At 36.3% G+C, this 12,169-nt stretch overlaps 1 protein-coding gene across 3 annotated transcripts in view; it reads left to right on the forward strand.

The window, feature by feature from the left end:
• STAP1 (signal transducing adaptor family member 1) overlaps positions 1 to 12,169 on the forward strand; it is a 41,997-nt gene that overhangs the window by 17,928 nt on the left and 11,900 nt on the right. For 2 of the 3 annotated variants that reach the window (XM_061420326.1, XM_061420324.1), the window contains 4 exons: positions 1,491 to 1,663; positions 3,304 to 3,432; positions 8,090 to 8,159; positions 9,442 to 9,538. In XM_061420326.1, the coding sequence (XP_061276310.1) occupies positions 1,491 to 1,663; positions 3,304 to 3,432; positions 8,090 to 8,159; positions 9,442 to 9,538 (469 nt within the window). Of the gene's footprint in view, positions 1 to 1,490; positions 1,664 to 3,303; positions 3,433 to 8,089; positions 8,160 to 9,441; positions 9,539 to 11,120; positions 12,109 to 12,169 lie in introns of those variants that run through there. The other variant, XM_061420325.1, reaches the window with a different exon arrangement.

A 12,169-nucleotide genomic window follows, 5' to 3' on the forward strand; every position in this document is an offset into this window, starting at 1 on the left:
CATGTGCACTTTCAAAAGGTGACAATTTGCCTCAAATGCTGTGCTAGTAGTGGTTTAGTTGCTAAGTCATGTCTGACTCTTGTGACCCCATGGACTGTAGCCCGCCAGGCTCTTCTGTCCATGGGATTTTCCAAGCAAGAATACTGGAGTGGGTTGCCATTTCCTCCTCCAGATCTTCCCAACCCAGGGATCAAACCTATGTCTCCTCCTATATTGCAAGTGGATTCTTTACCACTGAGCCACCAGTTGTGCACAATGTTCCCAGGTCACTCTGTGTATACATTCATACCATACTGTTGTTAGGGCAACTTTAGTAAAAGTTTCAGGAACATAGTCTATAGTTGAAAGTGCAGAGACATTGCTTTTGAATTAATTAAACTGGAGTTTGAATCCTGGCTCCTCAACTTTCTAGCTATGTGATCCTGTACTAGTTATTTAATCTTCTGAGCCTTTTTTTTTTCCCTCTTTAATTTGTAAAGTAGGAATAGCAATGTCTATCTTGTAGCATTGCTGTGAGGATTTACAATAGCATGATGTTCGGGACATAACAGGCAATTAATAAGGGACAGCCATTTCATCAGTTTTTCCTCATTTTTTTTTTCTGAATGATATATAAGGGAATGCCTTACTGATTATTAGTTAGTTATTCGGAAGAATACTCTTTAAGATTCATTAGATAATGTGTAAACAGAAAATGAAGTTCTAGTGTTTTCTTCCCACATTCCAAAGAACTTTCTTATACACCCCCTGGAAAATGTATACCCTACTCTGGAGCTCAAAATGATAATCAGACACAGCTGATTATTTAAGCTAGGTAGTTTCACATAAAGAAAAATATTCTACCATTTAAATGATAACTTCCAAGAGTACATAGCTGGTCATAACGAAGTCTAAATCAGGGGTATGAATATAGCTAAGGTGAATATAGATGACTCAATCCAAACACATTTCTAGAAAAGCTATTAAAAACAAGTTATTAAAAAACCTTAGTAGGTAGAGCAGTATCATAATTCTAATGTGTGAGTGAAAATTCAAAATATAAACACAAATACATCAAAAGTATGGATCTCTGATTGCCAATTCTCATTTAACAAATATTTCTCTCAACCCTATTTGCCATATGGCTGGGGGAACTTATTCCAGGTTACCTTTGGGACAGCTGGGCAACTTGCAGGTGCTCTGGGACTTCCCTGGCAGTGAGATCCAGTGAGCTCAGAATAAAAAAATGAGAGGTTTGTTGTTACTTGAAACAGCTTGTAAGGCCAGGTACACTTTGTTTTGGACCAAACCAAAAGGAATGTTTCTTGGAGGAAGAAACTAGTTGGTTTAGAGGCAGATCTAAGACACTATGATCCTTTATTCATGATCCTCTCCTTCCACCTCTGTTAGGTAACTGAAGCTTCTTAGGACCAGAACAGGCTCATCTTTGCTAAAACCAGTTAGTTACTTGGCTCCCTTTCTTGTTTGCCTACTGCTTTAATTGGTTTCAGCTGTCAGTTCCCCTACATGTGTCACTCCTTCCTGGGCAAGTAATTAGACTGCATGAAGTTCTAGAGAAAGAAAAGAAAAGGAGGATTGAGACAGAGCGGACACCAAGCTCATCTCCAGAAAAAGGGAAGCAACCAGTTGAAGATTATGAGGATGTACTGAACCCTATGCCAGCGTAAGTGCACCATGAACTCCAGTTTACTTATTAGGTTGTTAAAAGTTTCTAGTTATCAAGGAGAGATAGTCATCGGACTCATTAAACCAGGAACAATAACTGTCTTGTGGATACACTGTATATCTCTGAGCTCTTGAGTTCAAGCCACATTTCCTCTTCTATGTTATATCAACAAAATGCAGACTTGAACTAAGTTTCTTACCACAAAGGAAATCCCCTTCCACCCACACCTTTAGACTAGTTATTTTTTTCCCAAAGAACAAATCTAAATAAAAATTCTATGTAGAAGGAAGGAAAAGATGTTTTTTCACCATGAAACTCTATGATTGACTGAGTTTCTATCAGGAAATTGGACCAAGTTACCTGAACGTTATCCTCAGTGGGTCAATCAGTGACTCGTCTTGAGCCTGTACTTTGAGGAAGACACCATGTGAAATGGGCAAAGTGTTATTGGAGATGAAAAGGCACGGAACATCCTAAAATTAGCAACAGTCAAAAACAATTAGTTTTTTAACTTCTTATATTGTTGAAAGTGTGACTAAGACTGTGAACTCTGGAGTCTAGGTTTTCTTGTCAATGAAACTTGTCCTGGTACCATCTTTGACATCAGGTTCTGACATGTACTCCATCTGTACTACAACCACTGAAAACTGCTAGCCACTCTCTTAGCTGAAACCAGGATTAATAGGTTAAAAGTCACATAGACTGCTTCTTTTTCTTTTTTTTTGCTCAATGAAACAAATAATACATGTTTATTACAGATAAATAAAAAGAAGATTAAACTCACTCCTTGTCCCGCCTCTCAGAAACACTTTTTCAATATCTCAGTGTATTGCTATGAGTTAAATTTTTTTCTGTTGGAAAACCAGACTTTTCAGTGACTACAATATTTACTATAAGTGCAAAAGAATTGAAGTGCTTTCTACAAAATTTTACACATAAAAATGCTACCAATGTTGTTAAAAACCCATATTATACCAAAGGAGTGGATTCAGACAAACCCTTAAGTATATTATTTAAAAGAGATCATACAACAAAACAAACTATATGTGTGTATATATATATATATTTTTATAACTTTGAATTTTGTATTGGCGTACAGCTTATTAACAATGTTGTGATAGTTTCAGGTCGACAGCAAAGGGACTCAGGCATACATATACATGTATTCATTCTCCCTCAGACTCCCCTCCCATCCAGGCTGTCCTCAGCAGACATAGCAGTATAGCAGACTTCCTATACTATACTATATATATGTTTTGTATCCCTGTAAAGAAACCACGAACAATTATTATTTATCTAAGAGCTTATTATAAACTGAAACTGGAAATATATTGTTATCTTAGACCTTCAAGTGGTAATGGTAAATATATACTGATCAGTAGATAACTCTTCAGGTCTTCATTGTTTAAAAATAAAGCCTTTGGAGGAATGAAGGAAGCAGGGCCTTAAGTATTGTATCTGCATACTCCCAGTGGCACATGCTGGTAATGATAGTAATTATATCACATTAACTAATAATAAAACTGGAAATGGTAATAAAAGTTAATAACTGTAGTTCTTAAGAGTTATTTTAGTAGCATCTTTTCAAGTAATGAGCTTCATCAGTTAAAAATTTCTTTTTAATCTCACCTCTGTAGATGTTTTTACTCAGTGTCCCGGAAAGAAGCAACTGAAATGCTCGAGAAGAACCCTTCCATGGGAAATATGATCCTGAGGCCTGGCAGTGACAGCAGAAATTACTCCATCACCATCCGGCAGGAGATAGAGTATGTTTAATTTTAAAATGTATGGAATTGTTAAAAACATGATTATCACTTTAGAAAGTAGTCATACAAGTTCAGATCTGCATCTGCTGTGTGCTTCATTGGGGATAAACATGTGAACACAATAACAGGGAGGGAATGTTATATAAACAATGCTAGTCAAAACTAGTATTTGTAGTAGGGAAGAACAGTGAACAAATTACTTTGGTCCTGGATATAGTTCTATTATTCATTCGCTCACTCATTTCAGTAAATATTGAGCAACTATAAGCCAAGTGATACTCTAGATACTGAGGATACAGCAGTGAACAAAATCCTTGGTTTAAGGGATGCCCTAAGTCACAAAGCTGAACCCAGGTCCATGGCGTGGTGGCTCCTGAGACTGTCTCTTACCTGTGTAGCATCTGATCAAGGCAGTGACTGGATGGAGCCACTCTTAGCTAGGAGCCAACTCTCAGGTTGGGGGTGTGGGAGAAAGTAGAGGCAGGTCCTGGCCCTTCTCCAGCAGTTCATGAACTTGGCATAGAGCTTAGAATTGTTAGCATCAAATCTGAAGCTGAGACTGAAACATTTCAAATCCTAGCTGTGACAAGCCAAACACTCCATATCAGTCCACCTCTCTCCAAATGCACTCCCCACCCCCAACCAGTCCTTGGAAGGTGCACACTCTGAGTTACTCTCTCCTTCTCCATGTGTTTGTCCCTCAATTATTACACAGCATTGTTTTATGTTTTTAAGTTTTATAGAAATGATGTATAATACTCACCAACCTACAGCTTCATGTTTACCCTGAGGACATGCTTTTGGATTAGTCCATATTGTTACTTGGAGATCTTGTCCTCTTGTAGGTCAATATTTAACTCGTCTTTAATGCTCTTCAATAATATTTTATAAATTTTTAATACAGTATTGCATATTTATTGTTGGATTTTATTCTAAGTCATCTTAAGGTTTTCTAAATAAAATATTAAAAATTTGAATAAAATAATTCTTATTTAGCAAAAAACTTTATCTCACAGATTTTTTAAAAGAGAAATATAATCTAATTATTTGAAAGTTAAATTAGATCACATAAGTGATTTTTTCTTTCATACTCTTGGTTAGATTGAGTGTTTGAATCATTTACATATGAACCCTGTGCTGCCATTCTGCATCAAAGGAACAAAATCCTGAGATCTAATAGCTCTTCAAAAACAGTATATTTCCTTTACAATAGTAGCAAGCTCTCTTTTAGTGTGGTCTAAATTAGTCCAACTTTCAATTTGCATTTTCCATATGAGTGAGCTATGAGAAAGAACAGAGTTTTCTGTTGTAAATATGGGTTGTGACCAAATGCAATGAGTTTGTATTCTTAGGATATGGATTTAATGTCACAGTTTTCATTCATATTATATTTAAGTTACATTTAACCTTATTAGAAAAAGTCTGGCAAAGGAGTTCATATCAAAATTACCTAAGTTTAATTTTAGTAAACATACTTCTAGTTTAAATTCATACAGAAATTCATGCTTGTATAGCTGATGGACATAAGAACTTATAACATTTCATAAAACTGATTTTCTCTCCACTCTAAAGAAAAGTTGCTATCTAGAAAGCAAGGAGTAAGGTAGAATGGCCAAAGCACAGTATTTTAACATAAGAGTCAGTAAGTGGTTATTTAGGCTTTGGGAATAGTTTATACTTGATGAAAGTGCCTAGGAAAAATGTTAACTGTTTTTGCACAAGTATTCCTTAAGAGCCAGATATATCCATGATGTAAAGATTATTATATATGTTCTCTAATGTCTCAAAATAAGTCTTTTAGGATGCCTGGATTTAATATCTTGTTTAACAGGTCATCTAATTTTAAAGGATAGCAATTACAGAGCAGAAGTTAAGCCTGTTAGATCATAGCGCTTAATGTAAAGACTTTGGCAGAAATCTAGACTATTAGGAAGCACCTGTGTTACCCACAAAACCAATTCACTCTCTTGCAGGTTGTAGGAGAAATGTTTCTTCAGCCATGCAAGTTTAGACCCCTGTGTCTGATAAAATGCTAGCTGAAAAGGACAAGTTGGTTTACAAAGCCATACTTGAAAGTAAAATTATCTCCATCTGTTAATAAATCAACTGTGGGGGGAAAGATATAGTTCTCAGGAACAAAAGTCATTCAATGGCAACTTATGAGGTGACTTCTCTTTGACATATCATCCACCTTCATTCAGCCCAGTGATGTGTGAATTCATAAGACATAAAGTTATTCTTACAAGTGTCACAATTTGGTTTTGTTTTCTAAGAATTGTTATGAGTACATGGCAAGTTAGAAGTATAAACTCTTTTGGAAGCCATTAGCAGGAAAGCAATAGAAAATATTTACCCCAAATTCATTCCTCTGCAAAATTTGGGGTCAGAAGCTAAGATTTTATAGCCACACTTAAGGCCACACATTCTTTTTTAAAAGACAGTTACTTCTTTTATGATGTTAAAATCAAGACACCTCAGTTGAGCAAATTTAACAATCTAGTTTTTTTTTTCTTCCTATCCCTTTATTACTTTGGAAAAACAAAATATGCAAGCAAAGCACAGGTCTGAAATGAGTAAAACCTCAAGTGACTTCAGTGGAATTTTTTTCCTATCTTATTTTTGGCCTTAGAACTTGGTCTTACTAGTTAAAAGTGCCAAGAGGCTCTTAACTTTTGCTGCTTTTCCTCCCACAACTTTACCAGGGATGAAAATGATGATGGTGATGATGCTATGATGGTTATTATTAGCAGCAACAATTGCTATCCCAACTTAATGGGGTACATTTGTGGGTGTTGAGTGTTTGACAAAAACTTCCTTCAAGCACAATAAAAACTGAGACAGTATTTTCCACGTTTTATAAGTGAAGAAGCTGAGACTGACAGAAACTAAGTTAAAACAATGCATTTTAAAAAGTAGTTAAAAAAAAACAGCTATAATTTACTGAGTGTTTACATGTGACAGACACCGTACTAAGGATTTTTCAAACATTAATTCATAACAGCACTGTGAAGAAAGGCATTACCATTTCCATTATATAGACAAAGAAATGAGGCTCAGAGTTCATACAACTAGACCAGAATATGAATCTAGATCTTTCAGTTTATAAAGGCCATGCCCTTCAAGCTTTCTATCAGTCTTCCAAGAAATAATAATCACTTATTTCATAGGAATAAAGGAATTCCAGCTGGAATTGGTGAGGGTTTTCAGAAGTATTATTAAAAAGATCTTTCATGTAGGGATAAAGATAAAGCCAGAGTTAGACACCCCAAAAGATGGTATTTGTAGGATCTCCTCTGTCGAGAAGCTTCCTTCACCAGCCTGTGACTGATTCCTCCTGAAGGTTCAGCACTAGGGAATACACTTTTTCCCCCCTTAGGAGGGAAAAGGGTTAGGTTTTATCATATGTTTTTAGAATAAAGCTTTAGAATAAGCTATTGGAAACAACTGTTAGCTGTTTTCCAACATGATACTCAATTAAGAGAAGATCTGGATATTACAGTAGATGAGGGGATAGTTCCTTAAATAGAATTATAGGTTTTATCATATGTTTTTAGAATAAAGCTTTAGAATAAGCCATTGGAAACAACTGTTAGCTGTTTTCCAACATGATACTCAATTAAGAGAAGATCTGGATATTATAGTAGATGAGGGGATAGTTCCTTAAATAGAATTATAGATTAGTTCTAGAGGAATGTGATCTGGAAATGGAGAGAGGAGTGATGTAAAAGAACAAGGGAGGCTCTGTAGAAAAAAAATCTGAGGGATAATTTTGCTTGTGCAGCTTCTGTAAACTGGACAGATGTTGAATTAGTTTGTCTTTCAAGCAAATGGAGGTATAATAAATGTTATTAACTTTTTAACATTAGAGAAGTCTTGGTTCTGACACTACTGCCATGTGAATCAAGGGAAACATACTGACTTCTGCTTTCACTGGAAATTAGTTCTAGCAAACAGCACTATTATATGTGCTACTAATACTTTAAAATTCAGTTTTATAAATATTTATTGTGTGCCTAATGCTAGAGTACAGAAATGAATTGAATATCCCTTTTAATATAGAGAATATATATTTGATACGTGTATGCCTACATAGGATTTTATCCTGTTTTCTACTTTGTAAATTACTAGCATTAAAAAAAATAGTTTCAGCCTGAAAGATTTTCAGCTCTTCATTCCTTTTTTCATCTCAGTTATTCTTTCTCATTCATCCACTCAATGACCCAGGTTTCCTTTATCCCAAGTGTATAAATGGGCTTCCCAGGTGGTGCTAGTGGTAAGAACTCAGCTGCCAATGTAGGAGACATAAAAGATGTGGGTTCAACCCCTAGGTTGAGAAGATCTCCTGGAAGAGGGCATGGCAACCCACTCCAGTATTCTTGCCTGGAGAATCCCATGGATAGAGGAGCTTGGTGGGCTACAGTCCATAGGGTTGCAAAAAGTCAGACACAATTGAATCGGCTTAGCACACAGAACACTAGTGTATAACCCCCTAAAAAAGAGACACAGGAAATGGTGAATAAAACCCCCCACCCTTTTGGCCAAACTAGAATCATGGGAACATAGCTTTTTACTATACAGGTGATATTTTATACTCACTTTAGTTTGATTTGACTCTGTTGTGTACTCAAATGGAGATGAACTTCTTTTGGTTTTTCAGCCTGCCAAGAATCAAGCACTACAAAGTGATGAGTGCAGGGAAAAACTACACTATTGATTTGGAAAAGCCTGTAAGTAGCTATTTCCTTGTTGTTGATTTTCTTCTGCTCCCTCCCAAACACCTACCTTATAGAATTCAAAGTAAGGTGGAAAAGCAGACTCTCTGCCTAGGAGCATAGTGCTGCAAAAAACAGCCATGGTAAGAGGCCCTAAAGGTGGCACACATCCAGGGTGAGACGCGAGATGCAAGAGGAGGTGGAAGAGGCAGTGTAGAAGACCATCTTCCTTCAATTCTTGCCACTTCCTTCTTTCTCTAAAAATCTTTTTCAATACAGTTGTCTCAAGGAGAGAAAAACATTTTTTACCATCTATTTAACATTCTCCGATTAGAAGTATATAGTATTCCAATATGCTTATTTCTAATGGGAAAAAAATCTTTCAGTGTCTGGTCCTTTAATACCTACCATGCAGAAGTTCAGAAATTCCCCTTTTAAAAGTAACAAGTAGTGAAGAAAGGATTGTTCCTTGTCTTCAACCCCCCTTCTACCCCAACTGACATATATAGTATTATCACCATTCAGTACTATGTTAGGCACAGAACCAAATACTCTACACACATTACCTAATTTAAGTTTGACCACTACCCAGAGTCAGCACCTATTATACAGGTGGAAAAACTGATATCTACACTGGTTTCAGCCAATGAGAATGAAGTAATGTGGCCTGCAGTCTAGGATGCTAGGGAAACAGAGTATCTCTGATGTTAGGCTGCAGTGGTGGGAATTATGCTGTTACAATGAGATATTAAAATACTAAGTTTTCTGGCTTCAAAGGGGTCTTTAGTTTCAAGGAGAAGAAACCAATTTTCTTAAGACTAACTTAAGCCAAAAAAAAAAAAAAATAGAATATAGAAAACTCATAGCATGACCAGAAGGCTAGGAAACCTTTAGGGACTAGGAAGCAGTTACTTGTATTAAGCATCATCTGATTAGGAATCTGCTGTCTTGTTCTTCTACTCAAGTTCAAATTTCAGGAGAGGAGCTTTTTGGGCCTAACTTGAGTCACACTCTCATGCAACTGGGAAGGATCAGAGTATCCAATTATTGGCCACCAAATTGTATATAACAGGAAAGAGGTAACTTAATAGGGAAGAAGATATGGTTGCATAGGAGAAATAAAATTCATGAATAGGTAAAATCTTGAACATTCAGTAAGCCACTGAAGTGAGGAACTGACATGATTTCCTGGAGGACAGGAAATACATAGTAATCTCCACTAAATTTCATTTGAGCTTTCTTTTACTCTATCATTAACACAGGCAACATTGAGACTTCTCTTCCTCTCTTTATACAGGTAACACTCCCAAATCTTTTCAGTGTCATTGATTATTTTGTGAAGGAGACGCGAGGAAATTTACGACCATTTATATATTCAACTGATGAAACCCTTGGTATGTTCTTCACTTCACTGTTGTATTAAAAAAAGGAAAACAAAATAACAAAAAACCAATATATGATTTATAAGAGCCACCAGGTAGGATTATAATGTACTATAGTATAGTATTAATAATACAGTATCAATCCTATAACACTATAGGATTATAGTCTATGGTCTATTATATCCTGGTAGATACAGTATAGGCCCACTCTGGAGGAAAAAACCCTGAGGCATGTATTGTAACTACTAGCTTCACTCCATTGTTCTACTCAGCTTTATCAAGTAAGTTTGATAAGAAGAAAACCATACAGTCATGGAAACCGAATGGAATTTAAAGGTATGGTCTGTCAACAGTGTCAGATGCTTGAGACAGATGAAAATGAATGATGATTAAGACGAAACTTGGGATTGGTCATTAGACATAGATGACTTGAGAGAGAAGTCTTATTCCACTGTAAAGGCAGAAGGCTGAGTGCAAGATAACAAGGATTGAGTGGGTGGCGAGGAACTACAGATAAAGATTGTAGTTAGGATTGGCTACAGAATTTGTGGGGCCACTTGTTCATAAGTTATTAAGAATTTCAAAGCAGTGGCAGCGGACTGTTAAACCAAGCATGGGACCCAGTGCCAGTGCACAGTTCACGTGACCACAAGGCTGGCCCTGTTTGTAGTCCAGTTTTTGGCAACGCAGGGCAGACTGGATATGACAGTTTCTTTCCATCCTTTTAAACAATTCCTGGTACACATGATCACTTGACAAGCTGTAAGCAGCAGAGAAAAACATCAGCTCGTTTGGATTCAGTTATCAAAACAAACTCCTGTTCCTACAGATTATGAGGCAAAACAACTTGGTTTGGTTATTTGCATCAGGGCATATCTGGAAAGTCTACTAATTAAAAAGACAGCCAAGTTTAAAAGTCCAAGTTTTAAAACATGGGTATGACTCTTGTGATGACAAATAGTTTTAACAAACTCAGAGTCTTAAGGAAGTTTAGAAAATTATCTAGTAGTGTCTCATTCTATATAGCAATCAATACAAAAAACATTTCTAAGATGTGACCATTCAACTTGTTTGCAAATTCCTAATGATAGCTGCCTCACTGATTTTTGAGGCAGCATAGTTCACTTTTGCTTAGCTCTCATTTTAAAGCATTTTTTCTGACTATTAAGTCTGAAACATTCTCCCTTTGACTTATACATATCCACTCCAAGACTATTGCCTGGAAATTCCCATGGACAGAGGAGCCTGGTAGGCTACAGTCCATGGGGTCGCAAAGAGTCGGACACGATTGAGCGACTTCACTTCAATCCGACTTTTGACTTTAAAACGACACATGGTTTTAAAAAGCCCATCAAATATTTAAAGACTATCACCATGTCCCAGTATCCCTCTGTCCTCTATAAATTATTGGTCCCGTTAGCTCTCTCCCCTCATCTTTGACTTTCTCTATCTTGCAATATAACCACAAATGATGAACATGTTATTATAGATATGATGGCATAATACATTACCTGGACTCTATATAAGAAAATACCACCTAGCAGAAATCTCTGGGAATGTATTAATGTGTTTTTCTTTTCTTTTTTTCCTCCAGAGACGAAAGGATTTCCTGTGACATCTTTAAAATAATTTTTTAAAAGTAGGGGGGAAGCTGGGGAATCCAAACTTTTTTTTCTCTATGGATGATATTGTGTCAGTTATCTAATGCTATGTAACAAACCACCCCTAAAACATGGTGATTATATCAATGACCACTTTATTTACTCACAATTCTGCACATCAGCAACTTGGATTCAATTCCATTGGGCAGTTCTTCTGCTAGCATCTTGATGTCATTTGTAGGACTATAACCAGCTGGTGGCTTGACTGGAGCTGGATGGTCTAAGTTGGCTTCATTCACACATCTGGTGCTGGTGGTCACCTGGGCCTGGCTGAACCATTCTCTTCATGTGGTCTCTAATCCTGAAGGGTTAGCCCACATTCTCTTATGTGAGAACTCAGAGCATTTAAAGAGAGAAGGATAGCTGCATGTCCTTGGGCTAGGAATTCTTAGTGATGAGAATTAAGTATGGCTCTCTTGGAGCTTTCATTATACGAAAAACTGTGAATTGAATAAATAATCCCAAGTGTGATATATCTTATATACAGGGATTATTTTTTCTTCCTTTAAAAAATTTAATTTGCATGCAATAAAATTAAATTTTTGTTGTATAGTTCTGTGAATTCTATCATCACCACAATCAAGATATAGAAAGTTCCATCACCTCCTTTCTTTTTAGTCAATTCTTCTCAGACACAGTCCCTGGCAACTACCGATCTGTTTTCCATTCCTATAGTTCAGCATTTTTGCAGAATGTCATATAAATGGTACCACAGTCCAGAATCTTCTAGGACTTATTTCTTTCACTCATTATAATGTCTAGATTCACGCAAGTGTTGTGTATTATAGTTCACTCTGCTTTATTTATATACTATCATATTTATATAGAATAGTATATAAATATGGGGGGAAATGTCACTATGTAGGGAGGTACCAGTTTGTTCATCCATTAACCAGCTTAAATATATTAGGATCATTTCCAGTTCTGGGCAAGTATTAAGCTACATAAATATTTGTACACAGATTTTTGTGTGAATATGTCT

Source organism: Bos javanicus, chromosome 6 (genome assembly GCF_032452875.1).
Source record: "Bos javanicus breed banteng chromosome 6, ARS-OSU_banteng_1.0, whole genome shotgun sequence".
In the NCBI taxonomy this organism is placed as follows: domain Eukaryota; kingdom Metazoa; phylum Chordata; class Mammalia; order Artiodactyla; family Bovidae; genus Bos; species Bos javanicus.